Raw genomic sequence first — 13,409 nt, 5'->3', positions numbered from 1 at the left:
GACTGGGTTTCCCTGGGACTGGGTCTCCCTGGGACTGGATTTCCCTGGGACTGGATTTCCCTGGGACTGGGTTTCCCTGGGATTGGGTTTCCCTGAGATTGGGTTTCCCTGGGACTGGATTTCCCTGGGACTGGGTCTCCCTGGGACTTGATTTCCCTGGGACTGGGTTTCCCTGGGATTGGGTTTCCCTGGCAGTGTGAGTTTCCCTGGAGGACTGGGTTTCCTTTGGGTCCCGGAATACTGGACTTCCTGTCAAAATCACTAACCTTTTGCATTTGTTGTATTTGTTTGTGTGCAGGTTGCTTGAAGCCCCAGGTATTTCCTCACAGTTACGTCAACGTCTCCGATTCGCTGAACCCCTTCCCAGTGGGGTCAGTGCTGCGTTATCAGTGTTTCCCTGGCTACAAGCTGGTGGGTCCAGAGTTTCTGGAATGTATGTACAACCTGCTGTGGTCAGCGAGTCCTCCCCGATGTCTGGACGTTGAAGGTGTGAATCTCCCTCTGATACAGCCACCGGCCTCAGATGCCCCCTGTATTTTAATTGTCCTATTCCTCCCCATTGCCTCTGAATTCAGACACCCAAAGACTGAGAATTTGAAGATGCTGTACCCATTCCCCAGGCACCCAAATATCCAACATGCTGCTGCTCACGGAGCAGCACATTCAGTCAGGTTCGTCCACACACATCCAGTGTGCGTGTCAGACTAGCTCGCATCTTAACATTTTGCTGCATGAGGAAGGCCATTCGGCCCACCATGACAGTGTTGGCCATGACACACTAATGAATAGCTTTTGTAAAGAGTTTGAGAACCCTTTCTGATTCTGGACATGCCGCCTCCTGAATTTGCTGAGAAAGTCATGGTGGAAACAGGCAGGAAGAAGCCATCACCAATATTGGTTAAAGGGATAGGGGAGCACTTGCTGTTTGGTTGTTCTGTATTTGGGCTGCTGCTTAACTTCTGAGTCAGGTTTAGCTCAGTCAGCTGAACAGCCGGTTCGTGATGCCGAGCAAGGGCAGCAGCGGAGCGGCTGAGGTTATTGATGAAGGCCCTTCTCAACCTTGCCGCTCGCCTCAGGTTAACTCACCACCAGTCCGTTCTCTCCCTCAAAGGGAGAGCAGCCTATGGTCATCTGGGACTATGGCGACTTTTCTTTTGGCGTGGTTTCTGCTTCTGGAAAGTTCTGTTTGTCTGAGGAGATTTTGGCGGTGCTGTTTAAGACTCCATTGCGATCAACGTGCAGTCTGAACGTGACCCTCAGGCTCAGTAGATCCTTAAACCTTATGCAACAACTTTATCAAACAACTCAATCCCGGTCTAACTGATAGCAGACATAATTCTGAAGCCCCAGCGTTTATGCCCTCCTAAGTCTCCCAGTGCTTGGGTGGCACATTTCCCCCGGACCACCATCTTGGGAAATGAAATGTTGCCCAGATGACATGTAGGGCTAGGTTTTCCGGTGCTCCCCTGCGGTGTGACCTCCCGGTCCCGCACCGAGTTCCCTGGCGGCTGGCGGGCAGCTCAAATGGCCACTGGTTTCAGTGGGACAGAAAGACCCTGCTTGCAGCCAATGGTGAGACACTCGACTCCCGGAAAAACCACGCCATGGGGGGGGGGGGGGGGGGGGGGGGGGGGAGCGGAAGATCCCACCACAGATGGTCGTGGTGCATGAGTTGGAGCAAGTCTGGAGACAGAGCCCCCACCTCCAAACTCTAAGGAGTGGGCCTGGACAGTGTGCCTGGGTGCCGCTCCCATAGGCCATTGGCCTGGGACTGTGCATTAACACTGCTGCAGCTCAGCGTGAACTTTGACAAGTGCAGCACACTCATGTCGAGGATGGGGATATTATTCTCTCTCTTTATCTCTCTCTTTCTCTCTCCCTCCCTCTCTCCTTGCAGCCTGCCCGCTGCCTCCAATACCGGGCCACGGTGACTATGTCTGCCACCCCCACCCCTGTGACCGCTACATCCATGGCACTGTGCTGGAGTTTTACTGTGACCCTGGCTACTCCCTCATCAATGATTATAAGTACATCACCTGCCAGTACGGAGAGTGGTTCCCAACCAGCCAGGTCTTCTGCCAACAAGCTGGTAGGTGCTTGACACGGGATGGAGGAGAGCTTTCCTAGGGTGCAACACCCCTTGGGCTATGGGGTTAGATAACGGTGATACTGCCAGCAGTGTGGAACCAGGCAGGAGGGGGTGGTACTGTAGTAAAGATCAGGAACCTGTGCAATGATAACTGGCTCTCATGGACAGAGCTCCCTTTATAATACATGTAATACGATATGGGAAACCAGGCTCACATCCAGCAGGTGTTTGGCAAGTGACCAAAAATTGGGAGTGGTCTTGTGGAGGGAGGGAGGAATGTTGGGGGAGATATTCTGATTCTGCTCCTGCAACATGACCAAAATGACTCTTTCCCTGTGTGAGTGACAAAGGTTAACCAGACCTTCTCGTTCTCCTCAACCTGTCTGCAGCCTCTGATACCGCTGACCACACCCTGCTCCTGGCCCAGACAGACACTGAAAATCCACCAGGGTGCTTTTATAGATCAGGAAACAGCAACTCACATTTCAATTCCACAAGCCCCCCCCTGTACCCAACCCTATCGCTGTGCCCCCACTACCCCTCCCACCTACCCCGCATCCCCTGTGCCCCCACTACCCCCATTACCTGCCCCAGCTTCCCCCGCTTCCCCTGTGCCCCCACTACCCCATTACCTGCCCCAGCTTCCCCCGCTTCCCCTGTGCCCCCACTACCCCATTACCTGCCCCAGCTTCCCCCGCTTCCCCTGTGCCCCCACTACCCGTCCCACCTACCCCGCCTCCCCTGTGCCCCCACTACCCGTCCCTTCTCCCACGCCTCCCATGTGCCCCCACTACCCAGTGGAATGGGCTTTGGGTAGCAGAGGTATGGGATTTGGGGAGCAGAGGAATGGGTTTTGGGGGGCAGAGGAATGGGATTTGGGGAGCAGAGGAATGGGTTTTGGGGGGCAGAGGAATGGGATTTGGGGAGCAGAGGAATGGGATTTGGGTAGCAGAGGAATGGGATTTGGGGAGCAGAGGAATGGGATTTGGGCAGCAGAGGAATGGGATTTGGGGAGCAGAGGAATGAGATTTGTGGGAGCAGAGGAATGGGATTTGTGTAGCAGAGGAATGGGATTTGGGGAGCAGAGGAATGGGATTTGTGTAGCAGAGGAATGAGATTTGTGGGAGCAGAGGAATGGGTTTTGGGGGGCAGAGGAATGGGATTTGGGGAGCAGAGGAATGGGTTTTGGGGGGCAGAGGAATGGGATTTGGGGAGCAGAGGAATGGGATTTGGGTAGCAGAGGAATGGGATTTGGGGAGCAGAGGAATGGGATTTGGGCAGCAGAGGAATGGGATTTGTGGGAGCAGAGGAATGGGATTTGTGTAGCAGAGGAATGGGATTTGGGGAGCAGAGGAATGGGATTTGGGTAGCAGAGGAATGGGATTTGTGTAGCAGAGGAATGGGATTTGGGTAGCAGAGGAATGGGATTTGGGTCACAGAGGAATGGGATTTAGGGAGCAGAGGAATACGATTTGGGTACCGGAGGAATGGGATTTGGGTCACAGAGGAATGGGATTTGGGTACCAGAGGAATGGGATTTTGGTACCAGAGGTATGGGATTTGGGTAGCAACGGAATGGGATTTGGGGAGCAGAGGAATGGGATTTGGGTAGCGGAGGAATGGGATTTGGGGAGCAGAGGAATGGGATTTGGGTAGCAGAGGAATGAGATTTGGGTAGCAGCGGAATGGGATTTGGGTAGCAGAGGAATGGGATTTGGGGAGCATAGGAATGGAATTTGGGTCACAGAGGAATGGGATATGGGGGGCAGAGGAATGAGATTTGGGTGGCAGAGGAATGGGATTTGGGTAGCAGAGGAATGGGATTTGGGGAGCAGAGGAATGGGATTTGGGTACCAGAGGAATGGGATTTGGGTAGCAGAGGAATGGGGTTTGGGTAGCAGAGGAATGGGATTTGGGGAGCAGAGGAATGGGATTTGGGTACCAGAGGAATGGGATTTGGGTACCAGAGGAATGAGATTTGGGGAGCAGAGTAATGGGATTTGGGGAGCAGAGGAATGGGATTTGGGTAGCAGAGGAATGAGATTTGGGTAGCAGAGGAATGGGATTTGGGTAGCAGAGGAATGGGATTTGGGTACCAGAGGAATGGGATTTGGGTAGCAGAGGAATGGGATTTGGGTACCAGAGGAATGGGATTTGGGTCACAGAGGAATGGGATTTGGGGAGCAGAGGAATGGGATTTGGGTAGCAGAGGAATGGGATTTGCGGAGCAGAGGAATGGGATTTGGGGAGCAGAGGAATGGGATTTGGGTACCAGAGGAATGGGATTTGGGTCACAGAGGAATGGGATTTGGGGAGCAGAGGAATGGGATTTGGGTAGCAGAGGAATGGGATTTGCGGAGCAGAGGAATGGGATTTGGGGAGCAGAGGAATGGGATTTGGGTAGCGGAGGAATGGGATTTGGGTAGCAGAGGAATGGGATTTGGGGAGCAGAGGAATGGGATTTGGGTAGCAGAGGAATGGAGTTTGGGTAGCAGAGGAATGGGATTTGGGGAGCAGAGGAATGGGATTTGGGTACCAGAGGAATGAGATTTGGGGAGCAGAGTAATGGGATTTGGGGAGCAGAGGAATGGGATTTGGGTAGCAGAGGAATGAGATTTGGGTAGCAGAGGAATGGGATTTGGGTAGCAGAGGAATGGGATTTGGGTACCAGAGGAATGGGATTTGGGTAGCAGAGGAATGGGATTTGGGTACCAGAGGAATGGGATTTGGGTCACAGAGGAATGGGATTTGGGGAGCAGAGGAATGGGATTTGGGTAGCAGAGGAATGGGATTTGCGGAGCAGAGGAATGGGATTTGGGGAGCAGAGGAATGGGATTTGGGTACCAGAGGAATGGGATTTGGGTCACAGAGGAATGGGATTTGGGGAGCAGAGGAATGGGATTTGGGTAGCAGAGGAATGGGATTTGCGGAGCAGAGGAATGGGATTTGGGGAGCAGAGGAATGGGATTTGGGTAGCGGAGGAATGGGATTTGGGTAGCAGAGGAATGGGATTTGGGGAGCAGAGGAATGGGATTTGGGTAGCAGAGGAATGGAGTTTGGGTAGCAGAGGAATGGGATTTGGGGAGCAGAGGGATGGGATTTGGGGAGCAGAGGAATGGAGTCTGGGGAGCAGAGGAATGGAGTTTGGGGAGCAAAGGAATGGGATTTGGGTAGCAGAGTAATGGTATTTGGGGAGCAGAGAGATGGGATTTGGGTAGCAGAGGAATGGAGTTTGGGTAGTAGAGGAATGGGATTTGGGGAGCAGAGGAATGGGATTTGGGTAGCAGAGGAATGAGATTTGGGGGGCAGAGGAATGGGATTTGGGGAGCAGAGGAATGGGATTTGGGTAGCAGAGGAATGAGATTTGGGGGGCAGAGGAATGGGATTTGGGTAGCAGCGGAATGGGATTTGGGGAGCAGAGGAATGGGATTTGGGGAGCAGAGGAATGGGATTTGGGGAGCAGAGGAATGGAGTCTGGGGAGCAGAGGAATGGAGTTTGGGGAGCAAAGGAATGGGATTTGGGTAGCAGAGTAATGGGATTTGGGGAGCAGAGAGATGGGATTTGGGTAGCAGAGGAATGGAGTTTGGGTAGTAGAGGAATGGGATTTGGGTAGCAGAGGAATGGGATTTGGGTAGCAGAGGAATGAGATTTGGGGGGCAGAGGAATGGGATTTGGGGAGCAGAGGAATGAGATTTGGGGAGCAGAGGAATGGGATTTGTGTAGCAGAGGAATGGGATTTGGGTAGCAGAGGAATGAGATTTGGGGAGCAGAGGAATGGGATTTGTGTAGCAGAGGAATGGGATTTGGGTAGCAGAGGAATGGGATTTGGGTAGCAGAGGAATGGGATTTGGGTAGCAGAGGAATGAGATTTGGGGGGCAGAGGAATGGGATTTGGGGAGCAGCGGAATGGGATTTGGGGAGCAGAGGAATGGGATTTGGGTAGCAGAGGAATGAGATTTGGGGGGCAGAGGAATGGGATTTGGGGAGCAGAGGAATGGGATTTGTGGAGCAGAGGAATGAGATTTGGGGGGCAGAGGAATGAGATTTGGGGGGCAGAGGAATGGGATTTGGGTAGCAGAGGAATGGGATTTGGGTAGCAACGGAATGGGATTTGGGGAGCAGAGGAATGAGATTTGGGGAGCAGAGGAATGGGATTTGGGTCACAGAGGAATGGGATTTGGGGAGCAGAGGAATGAGATTTGGGGAGCAGAGGAATGGGATTTGGGGAGCAGAGGAATGAGATTTGGGGTGCAGAGGAATGGGATTTGGGGATCAGAGGAATGTGATTTGGGGAGCAGGGAGATGGGATTTGGGAGCAGGGAGATGGGATTTGGGGAGCAGAGGAATGGGATTTGGGGAGCAGAGGAATGTGATTTGGGGAACAGGGAGATGGGATTTGGGGAGCAGGGAGATGGAGTTCCGTTCGTTGCATGGCCATTATCATCCTTGTTGATTTAATTGGATTGAAACATTGCGGGGATATTACAAAGGGTCTGTTGATCAGGGAGCTTTAAGTATGTGGCTGATTTCAAACAGCTTTATCGAATTTTGCAGCAGGTTTGGTGCTGTTAGGGCAGCGCGGCGGCACAGTAGTTAGCACTGCTGCCTCACGGCGCGGAGGTCCCAGGATCGATCCCGACTCTGGGTCACGGACCGTCTGGAGTTTGCACGTTCTCCTCCTGTCTGCGTGGACTTCGCCTCCACAACCCAAAGTTGTGCAGGGTAGGTGGATTGGCCACGCTAAATTGCCCCTTGATTGGAAAAAATGAATTGGGTACTGTAACATTATTTTAAAAAAGGTTTGGTGCTGTAGGTTTAGAACGTGGTGGTTTCACAGTCGCTTTCTGCTCAATCTCTTTTGCAGATGAACGGTGGTCAGATTCTGAGGAAAGTATCCTCTCCACCTGGAAGATTGTGGCTTTCACGGCCATCAGTGTCCTCCTGGCCCTGCTCCTTGTGGTCTTTGTCAAAGCCTTTCACATCAAGATGAAGTCGCCATGTCAGTCTGGGTAAGCAGAAATGAGCAGCCCATACTGAGGGTGATAGTGTGGCCTGTGATCGGGCAGATTAGATATTGTGTACAATGAGCACTATCAGTACTGGGGGAACAGAACCTTGTTGTCAGGCCATGAGAACTCAAACACTCTCAGTTCAGCCCTCAGCAGGGCTTAAGCACAGAGCTACACCCACACCAGCTGCAGTGAAATCTGCAGCAGGTCCATTGGTGTCCAGAAAAAAAAGGGCAAAGAAAATCTTGACAAGGATGGCGTAGGGATGATTGATTGATTGATTGATATTTATTGTCACGTTCCTAGTACAGTGAAAAGTATTTTTCTGCGGCCAAGGGAACGTACACAGTACGTACATAGTAGACAAAAAGAATAATCAACAGAGAACATTGACAAATGGTACATCGACAAGCAGTGATTGGTTACAGTGCGGAACAAGGGGCCAAACAAAGCAAATACATGAGCAAGAGCAACATAGGGCGTCGTGAATAGTGTACTGACAGGGAATAGATCAGTCCGAGGGGGAGTCGTTGAGGAGTCTTGTAGCTGTGGGGAAGAAGCTGTTCCAATGTCTGGATGTGCGAGTCTTCAGACTTCTGTACCTACTGCCTGATGGAAGGATCTGGAAGGTAAAGCCTGGGTGGGAGGAGTCTCTGATAATGCTGTCTGCCTTCCTGAGGCTGCAGGAGGTGTACACAGAATCAATGTGAGGGTGGCAAGCTTGTGCATTGGGCTGAGTTCACCACACTCTGCAGTTTAAGACGTTAGGTCAGGCTGGGGAGGGTCTCTTCACAGGAGAGAAGGTTGAGAGTAGGGATTAATGGGTCTTTTTCAAATTGGCAGGCAGTAACCAGTGGGGTACCACGAGGATCGGTGCTGGGACCCCAGCTATTCACAATATATATTAATAATTTGGATGAGGGAACAAAATGTAACATCTCAAAGTTTGCAGATGATGCCAGATTAGGTGGGAGGGTGAATTGTGACGAGAATGTAGAGATTCTACAGCAAGATCTGGACAGGTTGGGCAAACCAATGGCAGATGCAGTATAATTTGGATAAGTGAGGTTATTCATTTTGGAAGCAAAAACAGGAAGGCAGATTACTATCTGAATGGTTGTAAATTGGGAGAGGGGAGTGTGCAGCGGGACCATTCGCTGAAGGTAAGCATGCAGGTGCAGCAGGCGGTAAAGAAGGCTAATGGTATGTTGGCCTTCATTACGAGAGGTTTCGAGTATAGAAGCAGGGATGTGTTGCTGCAATTGTACAGGGCCTTGGTGAGGCCACACTTGGAGTATTGTGTGCAGTTTTGGTCTCCTTCTCTGAGGAAGGATGTTCTTGCTCTCGAGGGAGTGCAGCGAAGGTTTACCAGACTGATTCCAGGGATGGCGGGACTGTCAGATGAGGAGAGATTGACTAGGTTGGGATTGTTCTCGCTGGAGTTCAAAAGAATGAGGGGGGGGTGATGCACGATCAATTGTACAAAGACTCAGGTTGGGCAGCATGTTGCGGGGGCTGTACAAAATGGCGGCGCCCATGGGCCGCACGTGTACTGCGGGGGGGAAGATGGCGGTGCCCACTGGCCGCGCATGGCCCCAAGAGGTGAAGATGGCGGCGTCCATTAGCTGCACATGGTCCGGGGAGGAGATGTTGGCGGCGCCCATTGGCCGCGCGTGGTCCGGGATGAAGATGGCGGCGCCCATTGTGTGTGGGTCAGGGGGGAGGGTGCGATAGCGGTGACTGCGCGGGCCTGGCACACCGCGGCGAAGTGGCCCTTGTTGCTGCAAGCCTTGCTAATGGCACGTCGAGCTGGGCAGCGTTGGTGAGGGTGCTTCTGCTGGTCGCAGCAGTAACATCGGGGACCCCCGGGGTGCGCGGATTGGCGTGTTGGGCAGGCGTATTGGCTGGGTAAAGCCCCGGGGGTCCCCGAATGGCGCAGGCGTATTGGCTGGGTAAAGCCCCGGGGGTCCCCGATGTTACTTCTGCGGCCAGCAGAAGCACCCTCGCCAACACTGCCGTTTGTGGGGTCCACGAGAGATAGGAGGGGTGGGCCGAGCAGCCGGAGGGGTAGGCCTGAGGATTACGTGAGGCGACCGCCATGGAGAGTGCTAGCTTCTTAGTCCCCGCGAGGTCGAGCGTGGCCCCTTCAAGCAGCCTTTGGCGAATGAGGTCCGACACAATCCCCGTTACAAAAGCATCGCGCATAAGAAGGTTAGAATGTTCGGTGGCCGTAACGGCCTGACAATCACAGTCCCGGACGAGTGGGATTAGGGCCCACCAGAAGTCTTCTATGGCACGTACTCGAGTGGCGAGTACGTGCCTGGCGAAGAGAGTGTTCGCTTTCTCTGCGTAGTTCTCTTTGAGGAGCGCCATGGCGTCCGCGTAGTTCGGGTGGGTCCTGGATCAGAGGAAACACGCTGGAGCTCAACCTTGAGTACAGGATCTGTATCTTCCGAGCCTCCATCGGAGGGGTGGTCGCTGAGCTGATATAGGCCTCGAAGCAGGCTAGCCAGTGATTAAAGTCCTTTGTGGCATCGCTCGATTGCGGATCCAGCTGCAGGCGATCTGGCTTGATTCGGAGGTCCATCTTATAGAAAATCTTACTGCAATAAATTGATGCACGATCAATTGTACAAAGACTCAGGTTGGATACAACTGTGGTTTTATTGCAGTAAGATGTGTGGCCTCCCGCAACAGCTGCCGAAATGGCTGTTGAATGGAGGACACGCATATTTATTCTCCTCCTACTGGGCGGAGCCAGCAGGCAGGGGCTACCGGCGAACCTGTAGTACAGGTCCTACCTGACATCACCGAATACAGGTGTAACAGTGGTTTACCACATTCACCCCCTGTTAAAAATGAGTCCGGCAGGGGTGGTGGAGAACTATATACAGTAGTGAATTTGTGTACAGTGTTTTATTAGGAGAGAAAAAAAATGTCTTTTGAAAGTCCGGTGCCAGTTAGAGATTCAACCGGTCTGGTGCCTTGACGTTCCGCTGGGAGCAATGTAGCGGTGGTGGCGATGTCATTGCTGGCGACGTCGGTGCTGGCCTGATGTCGGGTAACCCCGGGAGGGTGCCAAAATCCTTTTCATCCTCTTGCGTGGGCAGGGGAAGGAGGGATGGTCCTGGTGAGGTTAATGGTGGGAGCGCCGGGGGAGGGGAGGGTGGCGCCGGGCCGGGGGTTGTGTGTGTGGAACCTGCTGGTGCCAGGTCCCTGAGGGAGACAGTATCTTGGCGGCCGTCGGGGTACGACACATAGACATACTGAGGGGTGGCATGGAGCAAGTGTACCCTCTCCACCAACGGGTCCGCCTTGTGGAGTCGAACGTGCCTACGGAGCAGGACCGGTCCTGGAGCTGCGAGCCAAGTCGGGAGCGACACCCCGGATGTGGACTTCCTGGGCAAGGCAAAAAGACGTTCATGGGGTGTGTTACTCGCAGCGGTGCACAGTAGTGACCGGATGGAGTGTAGTGCATCAGGGAGGACCTCCTGCCAGCGAGAGGCTGGGAGGTTCCTGGACCGTAGGGCCAGCTGGACGGCCCTCCAAACCGTCCCATTCTCCCTCTCTACCTGCTCGTTTCCCCAGAGGTTATAGCTGGTCATCCTGCTGGAGGCAATACCCCCGCTGAGCAGGAACTGACGCAGCTCATCGCTCATGAATGAGGATCCCTTGTCACTGTGGATGTGGGCGGGGAAGCCGAACAGAGCGAAGATTGTGTTGAGGGCCTGGATGACGGGGCATGGGATGGCGAAGGGGAACCTGGAGTACTCATCGACCACACTGAGAATATACGTGTTACGGTCGGTGGAGGGGCCCTTTGAAATCCACACTGAGGCATTCAAAGGGGCGGGAAGCTTTCATCAGGCGCGCACGGTCCGGCCGGTAGAAGTGCGGCTTGCACTCCGCACAGACCTGGCAGTCCCTGGTGACTGTCCTTACTTCCTCGACAGAGTAGGGCAGATTGCGAGATTTGACAAGATGGTACAACCGTGTGACTCCCGGGTGACAAAGGCTGTCGTACAGCTCCCGGAGTCGGTCTACTTGTGCGCTGGCACATATACCTCGGGATAGGGCATCTGGGGGCTCGCAGAGCTTGCCGGGGCGATACAAAATCTTGTAATTGTAGGTGGAGAGCTCGATCCTCCACCTCAAGATTTTATCATTTTTGATCTTGCCCCGCTGTGTGTTATTGAACATGAAGGCTATCGACCGTCGGTCAGTGAGGAGAGTGAATCTCCTGCTGGCCAGGTAATGCCTCCAATGCCGCACAGCTTCAACGATAGCTTGGGCCTCTTTTTCGACATACGAGTGCCGAATTTCTGAGGCATGAAGGGTGCGGGCAAAGAATGCCACGGGTCTGCCTGCCTGGTTGAGGGTGACGGCAAGTGCGATGTCTGATGCGTCGCTTTCTACTTGGAAGGGCAGTGTCTCGTCTACTGCGTGCATCCCGGCCTTGGCTATATCAGCTCTGAGAGCGCCTTGAACTTGGGGCTCAATTCTTATAGTCCCCAGGGGCTTCCCGCCTTTCGGGGCGGACCCTGTACCTGGTCCCAAGTGATTGGACTTTGTCCCAATCACTTGGTTCGATTTTCTCCAATGCTGGAGTGGTTCCCTGATCGATGGGCGGTCCTGAGGTGGTCGTTCACCTCCCATTGTGTAGGCTCCTGCTGGCGCCGAAGAGTCTGGTTTTGCTTTGTGTGTCTAAATGTTGCTCATTGTTCCTGGGGATTGCTCATTAATATGCAGGTGGCTGGTGTTTTGTTATGCTGAAGGTTGCTGGTATCGATCTTGTCTGGCCTTCCCAGAGGTAAATACACAGCCAACCTGCAGCTGCTCGTTTTTGTCTTGTTGGCTGACTTTCCCATCAGCCTTTGCCGTTCGCCATTTTGAATCGGGAGTTGGCCATTTTAAGTGGCTACATCCCCTCCTTGTGATTCTAACGCGAAGCGTGAAGGATCACATAACTATGTTGCTTTCCATTCCCTGACCTGGGGGGGACACCTCCTACATAGCCTCTGAACTGCCCATAGCTATGCAAAAACATTTTTAACTAACAATTCTACGGGCGCTATGTCAAACAGGGACCTGCATTACAAAACAATAAACTGGGAACCTCTAACTATTCTTAATACACTACACTCACGTAAACATTTCTGTTATAACCTGCTTGCTTACCATTGGCTGGGGACTAATGACAATCCCACAATCCTGTGGGAGTATGAGCTTCCCCAATGAGGGGCGCGGAGAAACCATTAGTAAACTCCATGTATAAATAAAGCTGGCCAGTTTGGAACCAGCAGGAAGGAGTGTGCAGCAAGGGAAGTTGCTGCCGCTGTTATATATATATATGTTATTGTAAATAAATGTTATTACTTTGTATCCTTAAAACTCGTGCTGGATTCTTCGTGGCCCTCACAAAACTGGCGACGAGGGTTAAAGTGAATAGCTGTCTACACTGCTGAAGCCACCTCCCTGGATTTTTGTTGGATACAGGTTGGAAGTTGTTTTCTATTATACTATGCCTCTGTACGGATGTTTGGATGTTTTTGATGCTGCGCTGGAAAGCTGGAACCAGTACACACAACGGATGCGTTACTATTTCCGGGCAAACAATAGCACCGAAAACGAGCGCCAGGTGGTCATATTGCTCACCGCCTGCGGGCCGCATACGTTTGGGGTGATTGAGAGCCTTACGTACCCAGCTGCGCCGGACACCAAAACGTTTGATGAACTTGTGAATATAGTGGGGCAACATTTTAACCCAACCCCGTCCACGATAGTCCAGCGTTACCGGTTTAATACCGCTGAAAGGACCCCTGGAGAATCCCTTGCCGATTTTCTATCCAGGCTACGCAGGATTGCGGAGTACTGTGACTATGGTGAGACCTTGTCAGAAATGTTACGAGACCGTTTGGTTTGCGGTATTAACAATGCGGCCACCCAGAGAAAGTTGTTAGCTGAGCCAACATTGACTTTTCAACAGGCAATACAAATAGTCTTGTCCCGAGAGGGCGCAGAACGAGGAGTGCAGGAGCTACAGGGAATGGAAGTGCATGCCTTGGGGCGCAACCCTTTCCGCCCAAAAACGTCCCCCCGCACTCCTGTGGTACCTTGGGCGAGGCAACGTCCGGACCGACGCCAGTGGCCGTCGGACATTCCTCCCTGAAGGGAGCCTTCTCCAGAACCAATGGATGAGGAGCCATGTCCGTGTCAGACTTGTGGGCACCGACCCCGTCGCAGACGCCGGTCCTAGGGGCGCCAGAGGCGCCGTCGTTCCGACCGAAACTGGGACCAGCCCAGGGGCCGT

General features: G+C 53.0%; 1 protein-coding gene across 1 annotated transcript in view; it reads left to right on the top strand.

Annotated features, from left to right (window-relative positions):
• The window catches only part of susd4 (sushi domain containing 4), a 538,061-nt gene that overhangs the window by 299,412 nt on the left and 225,240 nt on the right, over window positions 1-13,409 (top strand). The window contains 3 exon segments of the mRNA XM_072500589.1: window positions 299-487; window positions 1,898-2,128; window positions 6,955-7,099. Of these exon segments, the coding sequence (XP_072356690.1) occupies window positions 299-487; window positions 1,898-2,128; window positions 6,955-7,099 (565 nt within the window).

This window comes from Scyliorhinus torazame, chromosome 4 (assembly GCF_047496885.1).
Source record: "Scyliorhinus torazame isolate Kashiwa2021f chromosome 4, sScyTor2.1, whole genome shotgun sequence".
NCBI lineage: Eukaryota > Metazoa > Chordata > Chondrichthyes > Carcharhiniformes > Scyliorhinidae > Scyliorhinus > Scyliorhinus torazame.
The sequence above is the reverse complement of the archived record's forward strand: the minus strand, read 5'-3'. Positions and strand labels throughout refer to the sequence as shown.